The sequence below is a fragment of the Candidozyma haemuli genome (genome assembly GCF_002926055.2).
Source record: "Candidozyma haemuli strain B11899 chromosome Unknown A_2014730914, whole genome shotgun sequence".
Taxonomy (NCBI): domain Eukaryota; kingdom Fungi; phylum Ascomycota; class Pichiomycetes; order Serinales; family Metschnikowiaceae; genus Candidozyma; species Candidozyma haemuli.
The window spans coordinates 2,013,364-2,028,499 of record NW_020289906.1 but is presented as its reverse complement, the minus strand read 5'-3'; the positions used below and the strand labels follow the sequence as shown (position 1 = coordinate 2,028,499).

The following is a 15,136-nucleotide window of genomic DNA, read 5'->3' as shown; positions in this document are numbered from 1 at the left end:
GGGGTAGTATTAGGTTGCTGTAAAAAGAGATGGGTAGTTGTAGTTGGAGAACGCGGTACGCGAATGAGGAACGCGGTATCAACAACCTGCACAGGGTGTACTAGGCAGACGAATATGGCACCAGGAGAAAGCAACAAGGAGGGTGGTTCTGGGGAGTTTAAAGGTAGTTTTGTAATGTAGAAGTTGCGGTGGTTTTCATGGTATACTTTGTTTTTGGAAGTTTTGCTTGTGAGTGCATTTTGCTGGGACTTTTCTTTGTCCAGAAATGGCTGCGAAAAACCTTGCAGGAGACTCGTGGGTTGATTCCTGGTGGATTCGTGTAGGGACATGATTGTGGGGTTTTAGGGTCGTTGGTTTAGCTAATGGAAGGTAAAAGTGGGTAGAAATATGTATTGGAAATTTGGTGTTTCTAGGATTTTGGTGGAAGCTTTTGGATGTATGGTATTGGTGTGAGACGTAGTGGAAGGGACAGTTCACTAACAGATGTCTTGCTCGTGGACATAAAGTGAATATATAAAGCGGTTCCTTCTGGTTTGTGAATGTTCTAGAAAAGTGCTTAATCCAGTATATTTAGCGATATTGGTACTAGCTATGTTGGGTTCAATATAGATAGGTTGGGTATAGAGACTACACCAATGGGCTTATCTACAAGAAATCTATGCTGTTCATCGATTCGTGAGCTAAAATATAGATAGGTATAGAAATATAGCAGATAGATATCATGGGTATCATTTACGTTCTTTGATCTATTCCGACGTATTAAGTATGAGGATAACAACGAGAGCAGGTTCACTGGCAGGTTCTACTTGAACATGATGGTAAAAGAGAACCAGAAGTACCTTTCAATTGAAGACATCCTTAATTACCTATTACTGGAATGGCTATATATCAAAAATAACACTCGTTACACTCTTTAAGTGCTTTGCTTTACATGGCCTCTCCACCAGATAATGGCTGCGAAATACAGCTACTGAGTAGCCACAGTTACCACCCTAAGCTTAATCAACAGTGCCAGTAAATAGGGAACCCTTTTGTTCATTTTACTCATCAAAACCACTTAAGTATAGAATTGGAAACACTTTATGTATTTCAGCAACTTCCTTATCCCTCCCTTGGTATGCTTATCGAGAACCTCCACGGTACCACAACACCGCCCAAACAGACAACACCAACCACCAAAATCCCAAACCACAATATAAATTCCCCTTTCTTGTACTTCCTAGATTCCATCAATTTCCTTCTTTCCTTGAACCCAACCAAAGTAGGCGGCCTTCCGTATTGGGCACTTTCCAGCCAGACCTGCATTTCCCACAACCTCACAACTCTACCTTACTACTATCATTACCGTCTAACACCTTCCCTATTTCCAACGTCTTTCCCCTTAAAAAGATATCCTTTTGACTGATAAAGCTTCCTAAAGCCTCATACTATTACATTCCGGTTTCATTCATATTCACCACTATCTCATCCCGTAACTACGCCTTCCCAATAAGCTATCCATGTCTTTTGCCAACTACGATATCGAGGCTCAAAAGCCTGCTCCTGGAGCCAAAAATGGGTCTCCTCCTTCTGAAATAGACCAGATCGTGTCGTCTACATCCTCCCAAGTCCAGACATTCGGTTCTTTGATCTCACAGTTCAACTCCCAACGAAGACTAGTGGGAAGCAAAAGAGACGGGGCACAGCTTCGAGAAAAGCTCGATTTGCTCCAGACCAAGATTTCAGATTTGGATTCGGCCATTTCAGTGCTTATCATGAATATCAACAAAGCCATGGAACTGAGCCTTGAGGTTTCTGAGCGCCAGGTTATGCAGAAAGAGAGGCTTTCTCTGGACTATAACGACCTCCATCGGAACTTCCGCTCAGCCCTGGACTCGTATAATGAAAAGAAGCTCACTGTGCCGCTTAGACAAGTTTCCGAAGAAACTCCATTACTCAAGGAGTCGCAATCACAACCCCAGCAGCAGCAACAGCAGCAGCAGCTTCAACAAGACGAGATTGACCAGACTGAACTCCAATACCATCTCCTTTTGACCGAGGAAAGAAACCGTGAAATCGACCAAGTCACAGAAAGCGTTCGTGAAGTCAATTCCATCTTTAAAGACCTAGGCACTCTTGTCAATCAGCAAGGTGAACAGTTAGACACCATTGAAGAGAATGTCCAACAACTACACGGCAACACCCAACAGGCCTCACGTGAACTTCACAAAGCCCACGAGTACCAAAAACGTAAGAGCAAATGGAGTTGCATTCTCTTAGTAGCTCTCATGGTGGTCGTGCTCGTGGTGGTTTTGGCTGTGGTAAGTTGAGTCATACGGCGCGCCGTTATCAGGAGAGACTTGACTCAATGGGTTGCAAACCGTTGATATGTACAGATCCCGCGCTTCCATTTACCCATTTTGTGGGGGACCCTTAGCGGTATAAAAAGCCCTGAAACTGCCCCTATTTTTTCATTGGATCTTCGATTTTTTTCAAGCTTTTCCGTATGACCAACGATATCGTTTGGAAAAGGCCCTTGGGCGATAACGAAAACTTCTTTCGCTGCAGAAATGCCGTCGGCTTCTACCAGAACTTTGCCGCCGTGAGCACTTTTTCATTGGACTTATCGAAGCAAGATCGTCTTGTGTATTGCGCATTAAGGAAGCTGATTTTGGATTATCATATTCTTGCCTGCAACGTTTTCAGGGACGAGACGACTCGTAAGTCTGAGCTTAGACCAATTAAGCGTGCTACTTTTGGTGATGTGTACTGGAAAGAGGCTCCTCCTACTGGAAAAGAATGGTACGAGCAGTTCATCCATCGCTTGTGCTGCGATAAACTATTCAATCTTTACGAAGAGCTGCCGCTCTTTTGCGTGATTTTAGCAGGCGAACGCACTGTTGGTGCTTCTTTTGAACATACTCCTGCTGATGGTGTGGTTGCGCCACAATTCCTTGCTATCTTCCTTGACAATTTGGGCTACTGTGAGGATCCAGCCAACCAGAGCGAGTATGAACTGCTTTACGGCGTTGCTCCGGCTGAAATCAGCCCAGAAACGGTCATTTTCGATGCTGATGTGGATATGCAATACGTAAGACACTCGTTGCCTCCTCCAGTCGAGATGATCATGGACGCAAAACATTTAGACTATACCTACGGCGATTCCGATCACTACTCAACCAAGGCACCTGAACACTACCCACAGAAATGGCCTGGACGTTTCCCAGCTACAATGGACGCCAAGAAGGTGATGAAACTTGTGCATGTGGGACCCGAGAACTTCCGCAAGTTGTTAGCCACTTGTAAGAAGAATGGCGTCACTTTCACTGCTTACCTTGCATGCATTCAAGCATTGAGTTTCAACCCTGTTTACGGTGACAAGCACCATACTTCTGCAATGATTGCAGTGACGCTCCGGCGGTTCCTTACAGCAGATGCTGTGGATGAACCTTACAGGCAAATCGTAACCAAGGAGAACTACAAGATGCTTGGTAACTTTGCACATATGGGACTTGCCAATTTGTTTGAGCCTGTTAAGGAATTCTCCTGGGAGCTTGTCAGGAAAGTGAGCAATGAATTACAACAGACCGTAAAAAACACGAGATTGTTGAACACGCAGAAGGCCTTTTCTGACGCTGCAGACGAGTATGACGAGAACGAGGTTCTCTTTTCCAGTGTTCTCGGTGCCAACAAAGCCGATGCTATTAAGATCTCGAACGTCGGCGCATACAACTTCCCTGTTTACAAATCCAACAATGAAGAATTGACCATTGACGATATCATGTTCTCGCAGGACATGGCTCCTGGCGCGTCCGAGTTTGTTCTCAACGTTGTGTCGTGCCCAAGAGGCGGACTCAACATCGTTTTGACATACTTTGATGGGGACGAGAACTTGGAGAGTCTCCATGGAGATCTCGAGCACAATCTCCAAAAATACGTCGACGCGATCTAAAACGTCGGCGGTTATCTAGAACATCAGCAAGGCCACTAATAGTTCTAGCGAACGCTAGAACGCAACATAGAGCAACACCCGAGCCTTGAACTTTTACTAAAACTGAATAAACTCAGTCAACCACCACATTCCTGACTTCAACCTTCTTTGCTTCTCGAAAAGTACATTTTTCAGTTGTTTCAAATTCTGCCACTCCCATTGGTCTCAACCTCTTCGCACTGATTGATCTGATAACCGAGACCGACCGAGCCAGGGCCCGAGAACAACGGCAGAAACATGAACGACAACAAACCCAAACAAACTACCTCTACTAACTAGGAACCCCTACATTTCACAAAACCAAATTCTCTACTGCCCCTCTTCCGGTCGGCTTTCTGTTTCTGGTGCCGAAGGTGCACGGGCCTGGCACTGCCAAGTAAGTACGGTATGCGATAAGTCGGAGACACATTGACACCATTAACTTTTCAATACCTCTTCACTATGGAGTCTTTCGAACACGCCCAGCTCCGATCCAAGCAAACAGGCGAATGGCTCCACCAAGACAAAGTGCGTGCAGTGGCAAGATATGACGATTTCGTCACCATCGACTGGATGGACGATGAGTTGGAGGAACATCGTGAAAGACTAGCACGCAAGCGTCCAGCGACTTCATGGAAACAACAGATAGTACAAAATGCCAGAACGTGGCTTGTTCTTACAGCAATGGGAATAATCATTGGCGTGATAGCGCTGTGTCTTAATATCATCACAGCATGGCTAGCGCTGATGAGGCTAGGGTACTGCTCACTGAACTTCTACTTGAGCCAGGGCTTCTGTTGCTGGGGCCAGGAGGACGAATGTGACAATTGGAGACCGTGGCTGCTGTTTGGTATTCTACGGTATATCGTGTACATTCTATGGCTGGTGGTGTTTCTGGCCATTGGTGCGCTTATAGTGAAGCACTTTGCTCCCGCAGCTGCTGGCTCGGGTATTTCTGAGATCAAATGTATTGTTTCAGGGTTTGTCATGAAGGGTTTCTTGGGCTGGTGGACGTTGGTCATCAAAGGTTTGGGCTTGCCTTTGGCAATTGCGCTGGGTCTCTCTTTGGGTAAGGAAGGTCCATCTGTGCATTATGCTGTGTGTGTTGGTAATTGCATTGCAAAGCTTTTTAAGAAATACCGTCAATCGGCTTCAAAATCTAGAGAGTTTTTGACTGCTACGTCTGCTGCTGGCGTGGCTGTTGCTTTTGGCTCTCCTATGGGCGGTGTGCTCTTCGCTATGGAAGAGATCGCGTCTGTTTTCCAGCTCCTGACGTTGTGGAAGTCCTATGTTTGTGCATTGATCGCTGTTGCAACTCTTTCTACGCTCAATCCCTTCCGTACTGGCCAATTGGTGCTTTTTGAGGTTTCTTACCACAACACGTGGCACTGGTTTGACCTACCATTCTACGCCCTCTTGGGTGTATTCGGTGGTGTCTACGGAGTCATTGTCTCAAAACTTAATAAGAGGGTAGCTGGTTTCAGAAAGAAGTACTTGGTGCCCTACGCTGTACACGAGGTGATCACTCTCGCTATTTTGAGTGCAGCTTTCTGTTACTTCAATCAGTTCTTGAAGTACGACATGACAGAGGTGATGCAATCGCTATTCTACGAATGCTCTTCTGAGTCCCTGGATTTGTGCAAGCCTGACTCAGGTCTGGCTATGCTTTTCTTTTCGTTGATTTTCGCTACTGTGGGAAGAACAATTTTGACCATCGTCACTTACGGATGCAAGGTTCCAGCAGGTATTTTTGTTCCCTCCATGGCTGCCGGTGCCACTTTTGGTAGAGCTGTCGGTATCGTTGTCGAAAAATTGTACCAATACGATCCTGACTCGTCAGCGTTCAATACTTGTGCACCTGATCAGCCTTGTGTTATCCCAGGAACATATGCTTTCATTGGCGCTGGCGCCGCTTTGAGTGGTATTACGCATCTTACAGTCACCGTTGCCATCATTATGTTTGAGCTTACGGGTGCCGTTCGTTACATTATTCCTACTATGGTAGCAGTGACTGTTACTAAATTAATTAATGACAGATACGGACAAGGTGGTATTGCAGATCAAATGATCGTTTTCAACGGACTTCCTTATATTGATCCAAAGGAAGAGTTCCGCTTTGACGCGACGGTCGCAGAAGCAATGTCCACTGTCACCGTCATCTTCACCGCAGACAGAGACTACTCCGTTGCTCAGATTTCCACCATCCTCGAGAAAACTCCCTACAGAGGATATCCTGTCGTTATGTCAGAGCAGCAACCCGAAATCGTTGGCTACGTGACTAGGTCAGATTTAGACCATGTTATCAGAACTCACAGTAAAGACAACGAATGCAGCTTCAGGTCTTCGCCTGCTCCCGAATCAACTGGCGTCGACATGTCTGGCATCATTAACCCAGCCCCATTCGTCGTCAGCATTGATTGTACATTAGAGTATCTTATGGATATCTTTGTGCGTCTTGGGCCTCGCCATATTCTTGTTCAAAAAGATGGATTATTGGTTGGCAGCATCACACGTAAGGATATCCTCAGATACGAACACACTACTCATGAATTGCATAACCCTACTACCTACGATAATTTAGATGCGGTGGTATGGAGCAGATTCCAGATGCTTGGTAACTATGTATCCTCGGCCACGTCGCGTGCTGGCTTCGAGAGGGTCCCTAATACTAACTGATTGATCAGTTCTTCCATTTACCATGGTCCTTGTAACTCTGGTACAAGTTTTTGAAGTACACCTTGCCCAGCAGGTCTAGAAGTTGATTGGCAAGCTGTAATTCAACCTTAGATAAAAGCCCAAAAACGCTATAAATGCCGGGCGTCAACGCATCAGTCACCGAACTCTTCAACGGCGAAGACACTTGCATATGCACATAATTAATCAATAAAACGTGTGCCTGTTTTCTAATGGCTCTTTTGTAAACAGCTGCCTGTGATGTGAGCGAATCATTTTCCTTCGTAGACCTCTGAACAGGAGGTTCACTTAGCGTGACCAAGATTCTTCCCACTATCGTTCCATCCTCGTCAGTCACCTCTTTTCTGGTAAGATGTTTCATAGCTTCAACAAGAACATTCACTAACAAGTGGTAACGAGATGTAAGCCTGAAACGGTGGAACAAAACAATGTATGAAAGAAGATTGACAGCTGCATTGAAAACCATGGACTGGTTACGATGCTGACTCTTCTTAAGCACCACGCCCACAGTGGCCAAGGTAAGTTCAACAGCGTACTGTGAAAAGATCCATACATGGTCTGACAGCATAGTGGTGAGTGTAGAAAGGAAGCCAGTCAATGTCTCAACTGCCTGAATATCTTCAAGACGAAGACTGATTATCAGGATAGTACCCACAAACAATGTAGTGTGTTCCTTTTGGTGATCTTTGTTGAGCTGCTTGGCAAGCACTGAAAGAATTCTGATAAGATGATCCAAGAAAGGTGGAGCAGCATCTTCGCAAGATGCTAGCAAATGCAAATAAAGTTGGTGGAAGTCTTCACGGGGTAAACCTTTGAAGAATGCTGAGAGGTTCTCTAAAAGAGCTTCTTCTGAGCTCGAACCAATACGTCTTTGAAGAGCCAAGTATAAGCTGCTGAGGAAGAGAGCGCCTTGGAGCCCTGGAGTAGACGTCTTAGCAGCCATAACAAAGAGGCTGGTTTCAGTGGTTGTGTCCAAAGTTTTCTTGCCGGTAGATTTGAGCAAGGCCTTGATTTGTTCCCTTACCTTGTCGTTGAGAGGTGAAGGAAGATTAGCAAGCACAGAAAGTTGTTCATTCGATGGTTCTGGGACTTTGGCAACAAGGGAGACATAACTGTTGCAGATCTCATCGAAAGCCTTTTCAAAGTCTGCATCACTGGGCCTCTTTCCATTAAGAACAACCTGGCAAAGTCTGAAGTCAGAAGAAGAAGGCTTCTTTTTAAGTGTCTTTATGAGATGCTTCAAGACCTTATGAACAAAATCGGACGAGGCTTGATCCTTGAAGCGGTTTATATGGCCATTCCATGCAAGCTGTGCTGTATCAATTGTGATCTGAGAATCGTCAGACCCGATGAACTTCTTATAGAAATCAAAGTCTTTCTCGAGCATAGAAGAACCGTTTGCCTCACGAAGAATATGCTTAAGAATAACCTTGGCGTCTTCATTCTTCAACGCATCCTTGCAGATCTCATCAGTAAACGAAGAAAAGAATCTCCTGTAAATGGTATGTGGCATCATGCAAAAAAGTTCTTTCTTGTATGGAAACTTCGAATTCTTTGAAATAAAGGTGGAAAGAGCTTCAAGAAGGCCTGGAAGCTCGTAAACGAGAGTGGCTTCTGTTTCGAAGAAACGAACAAATTCGTCTTCCTCCGTCGACTCAAGCATCTTCAGGAAAAGGGCAGTAGTGACAGTTTTAAACAGCTCTATAAGAACGAGCCATCTTTTAGCGAATGCAAAGGCGTCAGAGACAGAAAGCTTTTTCACAAACTTCTCAATATGCTTTTCTTTCAAGTCTTTAATGTCACCAGTCAACTCAGCAACTCTGAACGTCAAGTAATGATCGAATTTGGACTTGGGTGAACCAGGGACAACCTTCTTGACGAGATCATCTGACAAAAGTTCATCATCGTAAATGCATAATAGATAGTATACGATCTCAGACCATCCCTGATGAATGAAATCGTTAGCAGAAATGACCTTAGCGGCAGCATCCTGTTTGGCGGTGGAGCTCATAAGAAGACCACGGAGTAAAAGTACAGTCTTCTCCTTCTCCTTATTGGCCAAGGACGTCTGAATCAAAGAAGACATCTGATTACTTGAAAGTTCACCACAATGGGCAGACAAAATGTCCACAACGGCTTCAGACGCCCATTCGTTATTGACAGGTAATGCAGAAGAGTAAACCTCACCAATAAATTTGTCAAAGTCTCTAGCACGAATGTATCCTTTAGCCAAGCTTGAAGCTATTATAGTCACTTCCTCTTTCTTTAGATCCTTGCTATCCTTGACTAGCTGTTCGGCCTTCAGCTGGGCAAGTTCAGGATTCAATGAAACAATGTGCCCCACAAGGCCCCATCTGATAGGTTTTCTAGCCATCTCAGCAGTGTACAATTGTTCAAAGAAGTCTGTTGAAAGGGTTCTGTTGACCTTAGCCAAGAATTGGAGAAGAGTCTCTGACAACTGGCTAAACTTAGAGCTCTTAGTGATGCTCACGAAAACACTCTCACACGAAGCGATATCAGTGGCAGCTAAACTACTAATGACTTCGTGGAAAAGGTACTCGACAGCAGCATCTGTAAGGCCATCGTATGCAATAACATCGTCCATATGCGAGGTAAGTGTACGAGCAGTCTCGACTTCAAACAAGAAAGTCCTATTCTGTTGGGAAAGAAGATCATGGGTTGGTTTCAATGACGAATCAGGCTCTGATGAAAGAAAGTTCAATAAGTGTGGAAGCACTTCGGTGAAGTATCGAGCTGTGCTCTTCTTTGTAGGCTTATAGTTGGAAGATTGTCTAGGAAGCTCAAAGAGCTGAATCACAACAGAAGTCCATTCATTGACAGAGCTGGTAGTTTGTTGCAGCTTCTCAAGCCAAGCAGCATATGCTGCTAGAAGTCCAGTAACAGTGTATTCCTCCACTTCAATATATCCAGAAGCGAGAATAGCACCAACGCATGAAAACATAGCTTCTAAAAGCTCTTCACGATCGGAATCAATGCTCTGTTCAATAACACTGGTGACAATGGACACCAACTTGACTCTACGGAAGCTTCTGCTTCTTAAATCAAGATCTAGCGCCAGCTGGCCCATAAGCTGCCAGACGTTTTGCCAAAGACGCCATAAAGAAGCTTCAAGTTTCCATACTTTAAAGTCTTTTCCCGTGAACTCGTTCATTCGATCGCATATTAGGTCAAACACGAAGTGATGCTTGTTGATGAGGAAGACATCAAGAGACCCGTCTAGGAGAGACTCGGCCGTCTTCACTGCCTCCGTAGGCTTAATATCCTTGGATCGGAGGTACTTGGTAGTTGCCTCAGCGGTTTTGAGTTCTACCATTAGGCAATGTCTATAATGTTCGCTCGATGAGGTTTAAGGTGAAGATGCGTATATAGTAAAATTTCGCGATGAGAGAGATGGAGGTTAGAGATGCCATAGTGGAGGTGAACAAAGGGGATAAAAGGGAAGAAAATATAAATGATTTATATTGCAAATGACCTTCTGGTTTATTTCTAGCTGAGGCTACTTCCTTCTGTCTAGTTGGACTGGTTTTGGAATATCTATCTACGTGATGCCTACAGTTCGTTAATTAACCCATCGTGTTATGCTATAGTACAACTCTAAATTAACAAGGTCTCGATCTTGTCCTTGATACCGTAGATCTGGTTCTTGATCGAAGAAGCGTCGTTGGAGGTGACAGAGGCGGCAATGACAGCTCTGGACACACCACAAGCTCTGCCCAAGGCAGTCTTGGAAGGAACGAAAACGTAAGGAACGTTCTTGTCCTCACACAACAAAGGCAAGTGCAACAAGATTTCAATTGGCTCGGTGTCAGCGGCCATGATGATAAACTCAGAGATACCTCTGTTCAAGGTCTTGGTGGCTTCGTTAGCACCCTTCTTGAGCTGTCTCAAGTTCTGGGACTGGGAAACAACGTCCAAGATTTGCTGGGTCAAGGCGGAGTCGGCCAATGGGAAGGCTTTTGGGTTAGACATGATAGAATATTAGTTGTTATAGGCTCCTTGCAAAATAGCTCACCGATAAAGAGAAGAAGAAGTTTTCAAAAATTATCTGCGCGAGATGAGGATGGCCCGTCGGGTCACGTGTGCGAGTTGCCAGTAAAATGGCAGCCTCCAAGAAGGGGACACATTGGAGAAGGGAAGTTGGTTTTGGAGGGTTTAGGGGAAGCAGGAGATACAAAATTGGTGATGTTGATATTCTTCTATGGAAAATTGACTTTTGTGGTGGAGTTGGCGGTGGGGTATAGTTAGTATATATGGCTGCGAAAAATTCTCTACTATAGGGATATCCAGATGGGGCTGGTGTAGAAGTTGCCATGGTTGATAAATGAAAGGCATAAAAATTAAAGGGGTAATGTTGAAAAATAGGAATTCATGGGGTAGCAATATTTATCCAATGATTGTTTTTGTTGAGTTGGTGCATTAGGCTCAGAAGCATGAGAACTTGATTCTGGCTGCGAATTACTAGTTAACAAGAAGGTCTAATAGGTATCCACTATTGACACACTTTCATATTCAATAAAAGTGTATGGGATGAAAAACTTGCTCTATACTGATGACTAGCATACCTTCGAATCAGAATTTCAGAAGGATAAGGACTGCCATTCGTTGGTGTCTTTTTGCTCCCATACATAGAGACCCAGCTAATCAGTCCATATAACAGTGAACTACGCAATCCACAGTTTCCCTTTCCGTTTCCAAAAATCCCGTCTATTTCCTCTTCTACCACAGCCATTAACACTCTTTCCATGTTTTCCCGTCATTCCACAACAAATCCAATTTTTCACTGCCATTCTACGTTCTACCTCTTATTCACATTCTTCCTCGGAATATATCTTTTCGCAGCCATTTCTCACCTCCACTGCACTTCTACAAACCACCATTAATGAAGAGCCAGAACAATCCCCAGAATAAACATCCATTTTTAATAAAACATCCTTCGAAGAACCAAACACCCAAACCAGCCACCATCTTCCACTTTGCTGGCCCAGTTTAAACCGTCCAACCACGTTGCCAGGTCATGTGATCAACACTCCCCCAAACGCCCCCAAAAACCGTCCACAACCATCCCCAGCATACCTGAACCACCAATTACCCCTAAATCACTCTCTATATCTTTCCCACCCCTCTATAACCACCATTTAGCCCAGGCCAGCCCAGATTAAACTGAGCTGTGCGTAATCTCAAGCACAGAACACCTGCACACTGCCGCTCTCACCGCTCACGGGAACCCCGAGAAAAAATTACCTTTCAATCTTAGCCACCTGTAATCTCTTTGGTTGACTTGTCGATACTCAATTCATCTCATCCATCAGTGTCACTAATTCACATATAATGTCCGACTTGTGGTATGTACTTTGATTGTGTGGGGTGGGTGCAAATGTGCCCTTTTTTTCCATCAATTCCAGACTTGGATCGTCCCATGTTCTTATCGCTGTCCAAAAACACCACGAACCGCAATGATGGTGGAAATGAACGAAAGCGATATTGCATGATATGATTGAAATTGGAAACCCCTTTTTTGTGATATTCCTATTGATACTAACCCATTAGCCCAGTATACGCCCCATTTTTCGGCGCCATTGGCTCTACTGCCGCTATCGTGTTCACCTGTTTCGGTGCTGCTTACGGTACTGCTAAGTCTGGTGTTGGTGTGTGTGCCACCTGTGTTTTGAGACCAGACTTGTTGTTTAAGAACATTGTGCCAGTTATTTTGGCTGGTATTATTGCTATTTACGGTTTGGTTGTTGCCGTGTTGTTGACCGACGGCTTGTCCCAGAAGATGGCCTTGTACTCTGGTTTCATCCAGTTGGGTGCCGGTTTGTCTGTCGGCTTGGCTGGTTTGGCTGCTGGTTTTGCCATTGGTATCGTCGGTGACGCTGGTGTCAGAGGTACTGCTCAACAGCCTAGATTGTTCGTCGGTATGCTTTTGATTTTGATTTTCGCTGAAGTCTTGGGTTTGTACGGCTTGATTGTCGCCTTGTTGTTGAACTCTAGAGCCAGTCAGGATGTCACCTGCTAAGCTAGCACGGTTCCTGCTCACCCCAATTTTTCAAGAATAAAATACGAGGCAATTCCTTGATAAACTGCCTTCACATTTACCGTCATTTACTTGATTTACAACCATCTCATTCTGTTTCTTTTCATTTCTATCTCCAAACAAAGTGTAGGTGAGGCGATGAATAGTTTCCCTATTATATTATCGATATAGATAAATCACCACTTTTATTGGCTGATGTAGACTTTTCCGATTTTCATGGTAATGTTATTACGCAACGTCAAGATTAAATCTTTTATGGTGTCTGGAATTGGCTTACCTTCTGCCTTCAACACTTTCCTCCAGTCATACTGGGTAGACACTTCGTCAGCGCTTTCAGCTGCAAATGCATATAGTTTCTCAACTTCTTCATCTTGGCCTTCTAGCAGACCCTCGAACGAGTCTAAGAGTTCTATCATGACAATAAGATCTGATAACACGAGATTGGGCAGTGAGAAGTATGGAAGTAGCTGTGCAAAAAGAAGAGGCACAAACTTTTTGGGCATGAACTTGAATCTGATCAAGTGGAATAGACGAGAGATGTTCTTCTTGAATGCATTTTCGTCATCAATAGCATTGAGGTATTCCACCAACACCGCGTAGGGCGCAATACACTGTCTGATAACAGGGTGTACTTCAAACGATGGGTCCACTTTGCGAGTGATGATGTTGTTTAAAAGCTCGTCTTCAGCAGGCAAGCAGTTCAAAAGTGCATCTTGGAAGAGAAGCTCCCAAACGATGTGATGAATCTTTTCCATGGCCAAGGAAGATTCCTCAGAAGAGGAGGTGTCATCGTAGCAATGGACGAACATGTTGAGTGCCTCATACAAGTGGCCCTCTGAAAGCGACAGCTTACCTTGCTGCAAGTAAAGCTTCTTGGCCACATCAGGAAGGTTAAGCTTGGCACACACTGTAAGAGCCCATTCCATATCGTCATTAGTGTAACACTTGTAATATGGCAAGAACTCACCGACTATTTGACGGTTCTTCCAATTAAGATCAGCCGTCGGCGTAATCACTGGATGAAGGAAGAGACCAATACCAACATTAGCGAGTGGGTGAATCTCAAAGCATTCAAATGCATGCCTTGTGAGAAGGTAGTCAGATATGTTTTTCTTGGGGATAGAGCTCTCGTTGAAGATGGCATCTTTATAAGCAGCGCTGTAGTATGGGAAGAAAAGACCCTTGAGTTCGTAGAGCTTACTCACATAAGCAGCCGTTGCTGGGTCGTACTTATCGAGGTCAGTGACAACACGAAGTGCTTTGCCCAGAGCAACATGGGTGATGGCTTCGTCAAGATCGTTGTCGATACCTCCAATCTTTTCATTAGTGGCAATCTTGAAATAGTCGCTGTAAACGGTGTCATCGTCACGAACCTGGAACAAAGACAACGCAGCATAAAGCTCGTACCACTTTTCGGTAAAGCCCGCCAAGGTTTTGGGTAGACCAGTAATGGCCCTGAGCAACTCATGTATGTGCCTGGCAATAACCAAATGCTCTTCGTCCTCGATGCCTTCTCTGAAGTTCTTGAAATTGTCTCTCATTTCACATGCGGTACGCTTCCATTCTGGGAACTGGCCCTTCAATGCCATGGAGGTGTAGCTATCCACCAAAACGTGGAAGTCATTGATAATAGTGTACAAAGGTGAACCTTCACCCAATTTTTGATACTTTGACGAGTCTATCGATTGAGCAGCATGACTAAACATGCCTCTCGTAAGCAAAGTACCCAAGTATGTGGTCCAGAATTCCGGATGCAAGTATGGCTCTGGGGTGTTGTAGACGACTTCATCAACAAAGCTGTCTTCTGGCTTAGGATAGTATTCGTTGACCCACTTGACGAGCAATTCTGGTTTTTGACGCTCCTGAACAGGAAACTCGTTGGCTTGAATGAACTCTAGCAAGAACTGGAGATCAATGTATGCATCCAAATCTTCATCTTGTAAGTCGTCCCTAACAGAATCTAGGAAATGGCCGTAATTCGTCAAGATCTTAGCAAACGCATCATTAATCCTTGTAGTTTTCGCCTCTATTTTGGCATTCTTCAGGATATCTCTCAGAGAAGTAACAACACCCAATGGCTCTGTTTCCGCTGAGTCCTCTGGAAGGATCTGGACATCATGACTGGTCAACTCTTCCACCACCTTGAAAAGCGAGCTGATATACTCATACTGGGCTTTTTGAAAGGAGTCTGGCGGCAGCAAGCTCTCTTTGTATCCACGACGGTCGAATTGGAATTTCAAGTCTTCTTCCAGTTCAAGCCATTCAGACAACGTAGGATATTCCTTGTCGACTCTGGCACCTTTGGGCGTTTCCGAAGACTCCAATGACTCTGTATGCGTCGATACATCAGACACGTCGTCTGGGATATCTAGCATTTGTATGTCGTCGAAATTCATTGGTAGTAGTAGTAGTGTCTATTCAATTATCAACAGAGTCTT

General features: G+C 44.6%; 7 protein-coding genes across 7 annotated transcripts; 4 read left to right on the top strand and 3 right to left on the bottom strand. All coding sequences in view use genetic code 12, as the record gives it.

Moving 5' to 3' along the window:
- Positions 1-1,499: 1,499 nt before the first annotated feature.
- Positions 1,500-2,309, top strand: VAM3 (SNAP receptor; the record flags this gene model as incomplete). The annotated part of the gene is made up of 1 exon (XM_025484600.1): positions 1,500-2,309. The coding sequence occupies one exon, from the start codon at positions 1,500-1,502 to the stop codon at positions 2,307-2,309; it is 810 nt and encodes a 269-aa protein (XP_025342815.1).
- Positions 2,310-2,485: 176 nt separating this feature from the next.
- Positions 2,486-3,931, top strand: ATF1 (Atf1p; the record flags this gene model as incomplete). Its single annotated transcript, XM_025484599.1, has 1 exon — positions 2,486-3,931. One exon carries the CDS (start codon positions 2,486-2,488, stop codon positions 3,929-3,931), a length of 1,446 nt encoding a protein of 481 aa, XP_025342814.1.
- A 480-nt stretch (positions 3,932-4,411) lies between these two features.
- On the top strand, positions 4,412-6,625 carry CXQ85_000868 (uncharacterized protein; the record flags this gene model as incomplete). Its single annotated transcript, XM_025484598.1, has 1 exon — positions 4,412-6,625. The coding sequence occupies one exon, from the start codon at positions 4,412-4,414 to the stop codon at positions 6,623-6,625; it is 2,214 nt and encodes a 737-aa protein (XP_025342813.1).
- Positions 6,626-6,700: 75 nt separating this feature from the next.
- On the bottom strand, positions 6,701-9,977 carry CXQ85_000867 (uncharacterized protein; the record flags this gene model as incomplete). The annotated part of the gene is made up of 2 exons (XM_025484597.1): positions 6,701-6,731; positions 6,775-9,977. 2 exons carry the CDS (start codon positions 9,975-9,977, stop codon positions 6,701-6,703), a joined length of 3,234 nt encoding a protein of 1,077 aa, XP_025342812.1.
- Positions 9,978-10,258: 281 nt separating this feature from the next.
- Positions 10,259-10,633, bottom strand: CXQ85_000866 (RNA binding protein; the record flags this gene model as incomplete). Its single annotated transcript, XM_025484596.1, has 1 exon — positions 10,259-10,633. One exon carries the CDS (start codon positions 10,631-10,633, stop codon positions 10,259-10,261), a length of 375 nt encoding a protein of 124 aa, XP_025342811.1.
- A 1,359-nt stretch (positions 10,634-11,992) lies between these two features.
- On the top strand, positions 11,993-12,680 carry CUP5 (H(+)-transporting V0 sector ATPase subunit c; the record flags this gene model as incomplete). The annotated part of the gene is made up of 2 exons (XM_025484595.1): positions 11,993-12,006; positions 12,212-12,680. The coding sequence occupies 2 exons, from the start codon at positions 11,993-11,995 to the stop codon at positions 12,678-12,680; spliced, it is 483 nt and encodes a 160-aa protein (XP_025342810.1).
- Positions 12,681-12,883: 203 nt separating this feature from the next.
- NUP85 (Nup85p) lies at positions 12,884-15,094 on the bottom strand (the record flags this gene model as incomplete). The annotated part of the gene is made up of 1 exon (XM_025484594.1): positions 12,884-15,094. The coding sequence occupies one exon, from the start codon at positions 15,092-15,094 to the stop codon at positions 12,884-12,886; it is 2,211 nt and encodes a 736-aa protein (XP_025342809.1).
- Positions 15,095-15,136: the final 42 nt, after the last annotated feature.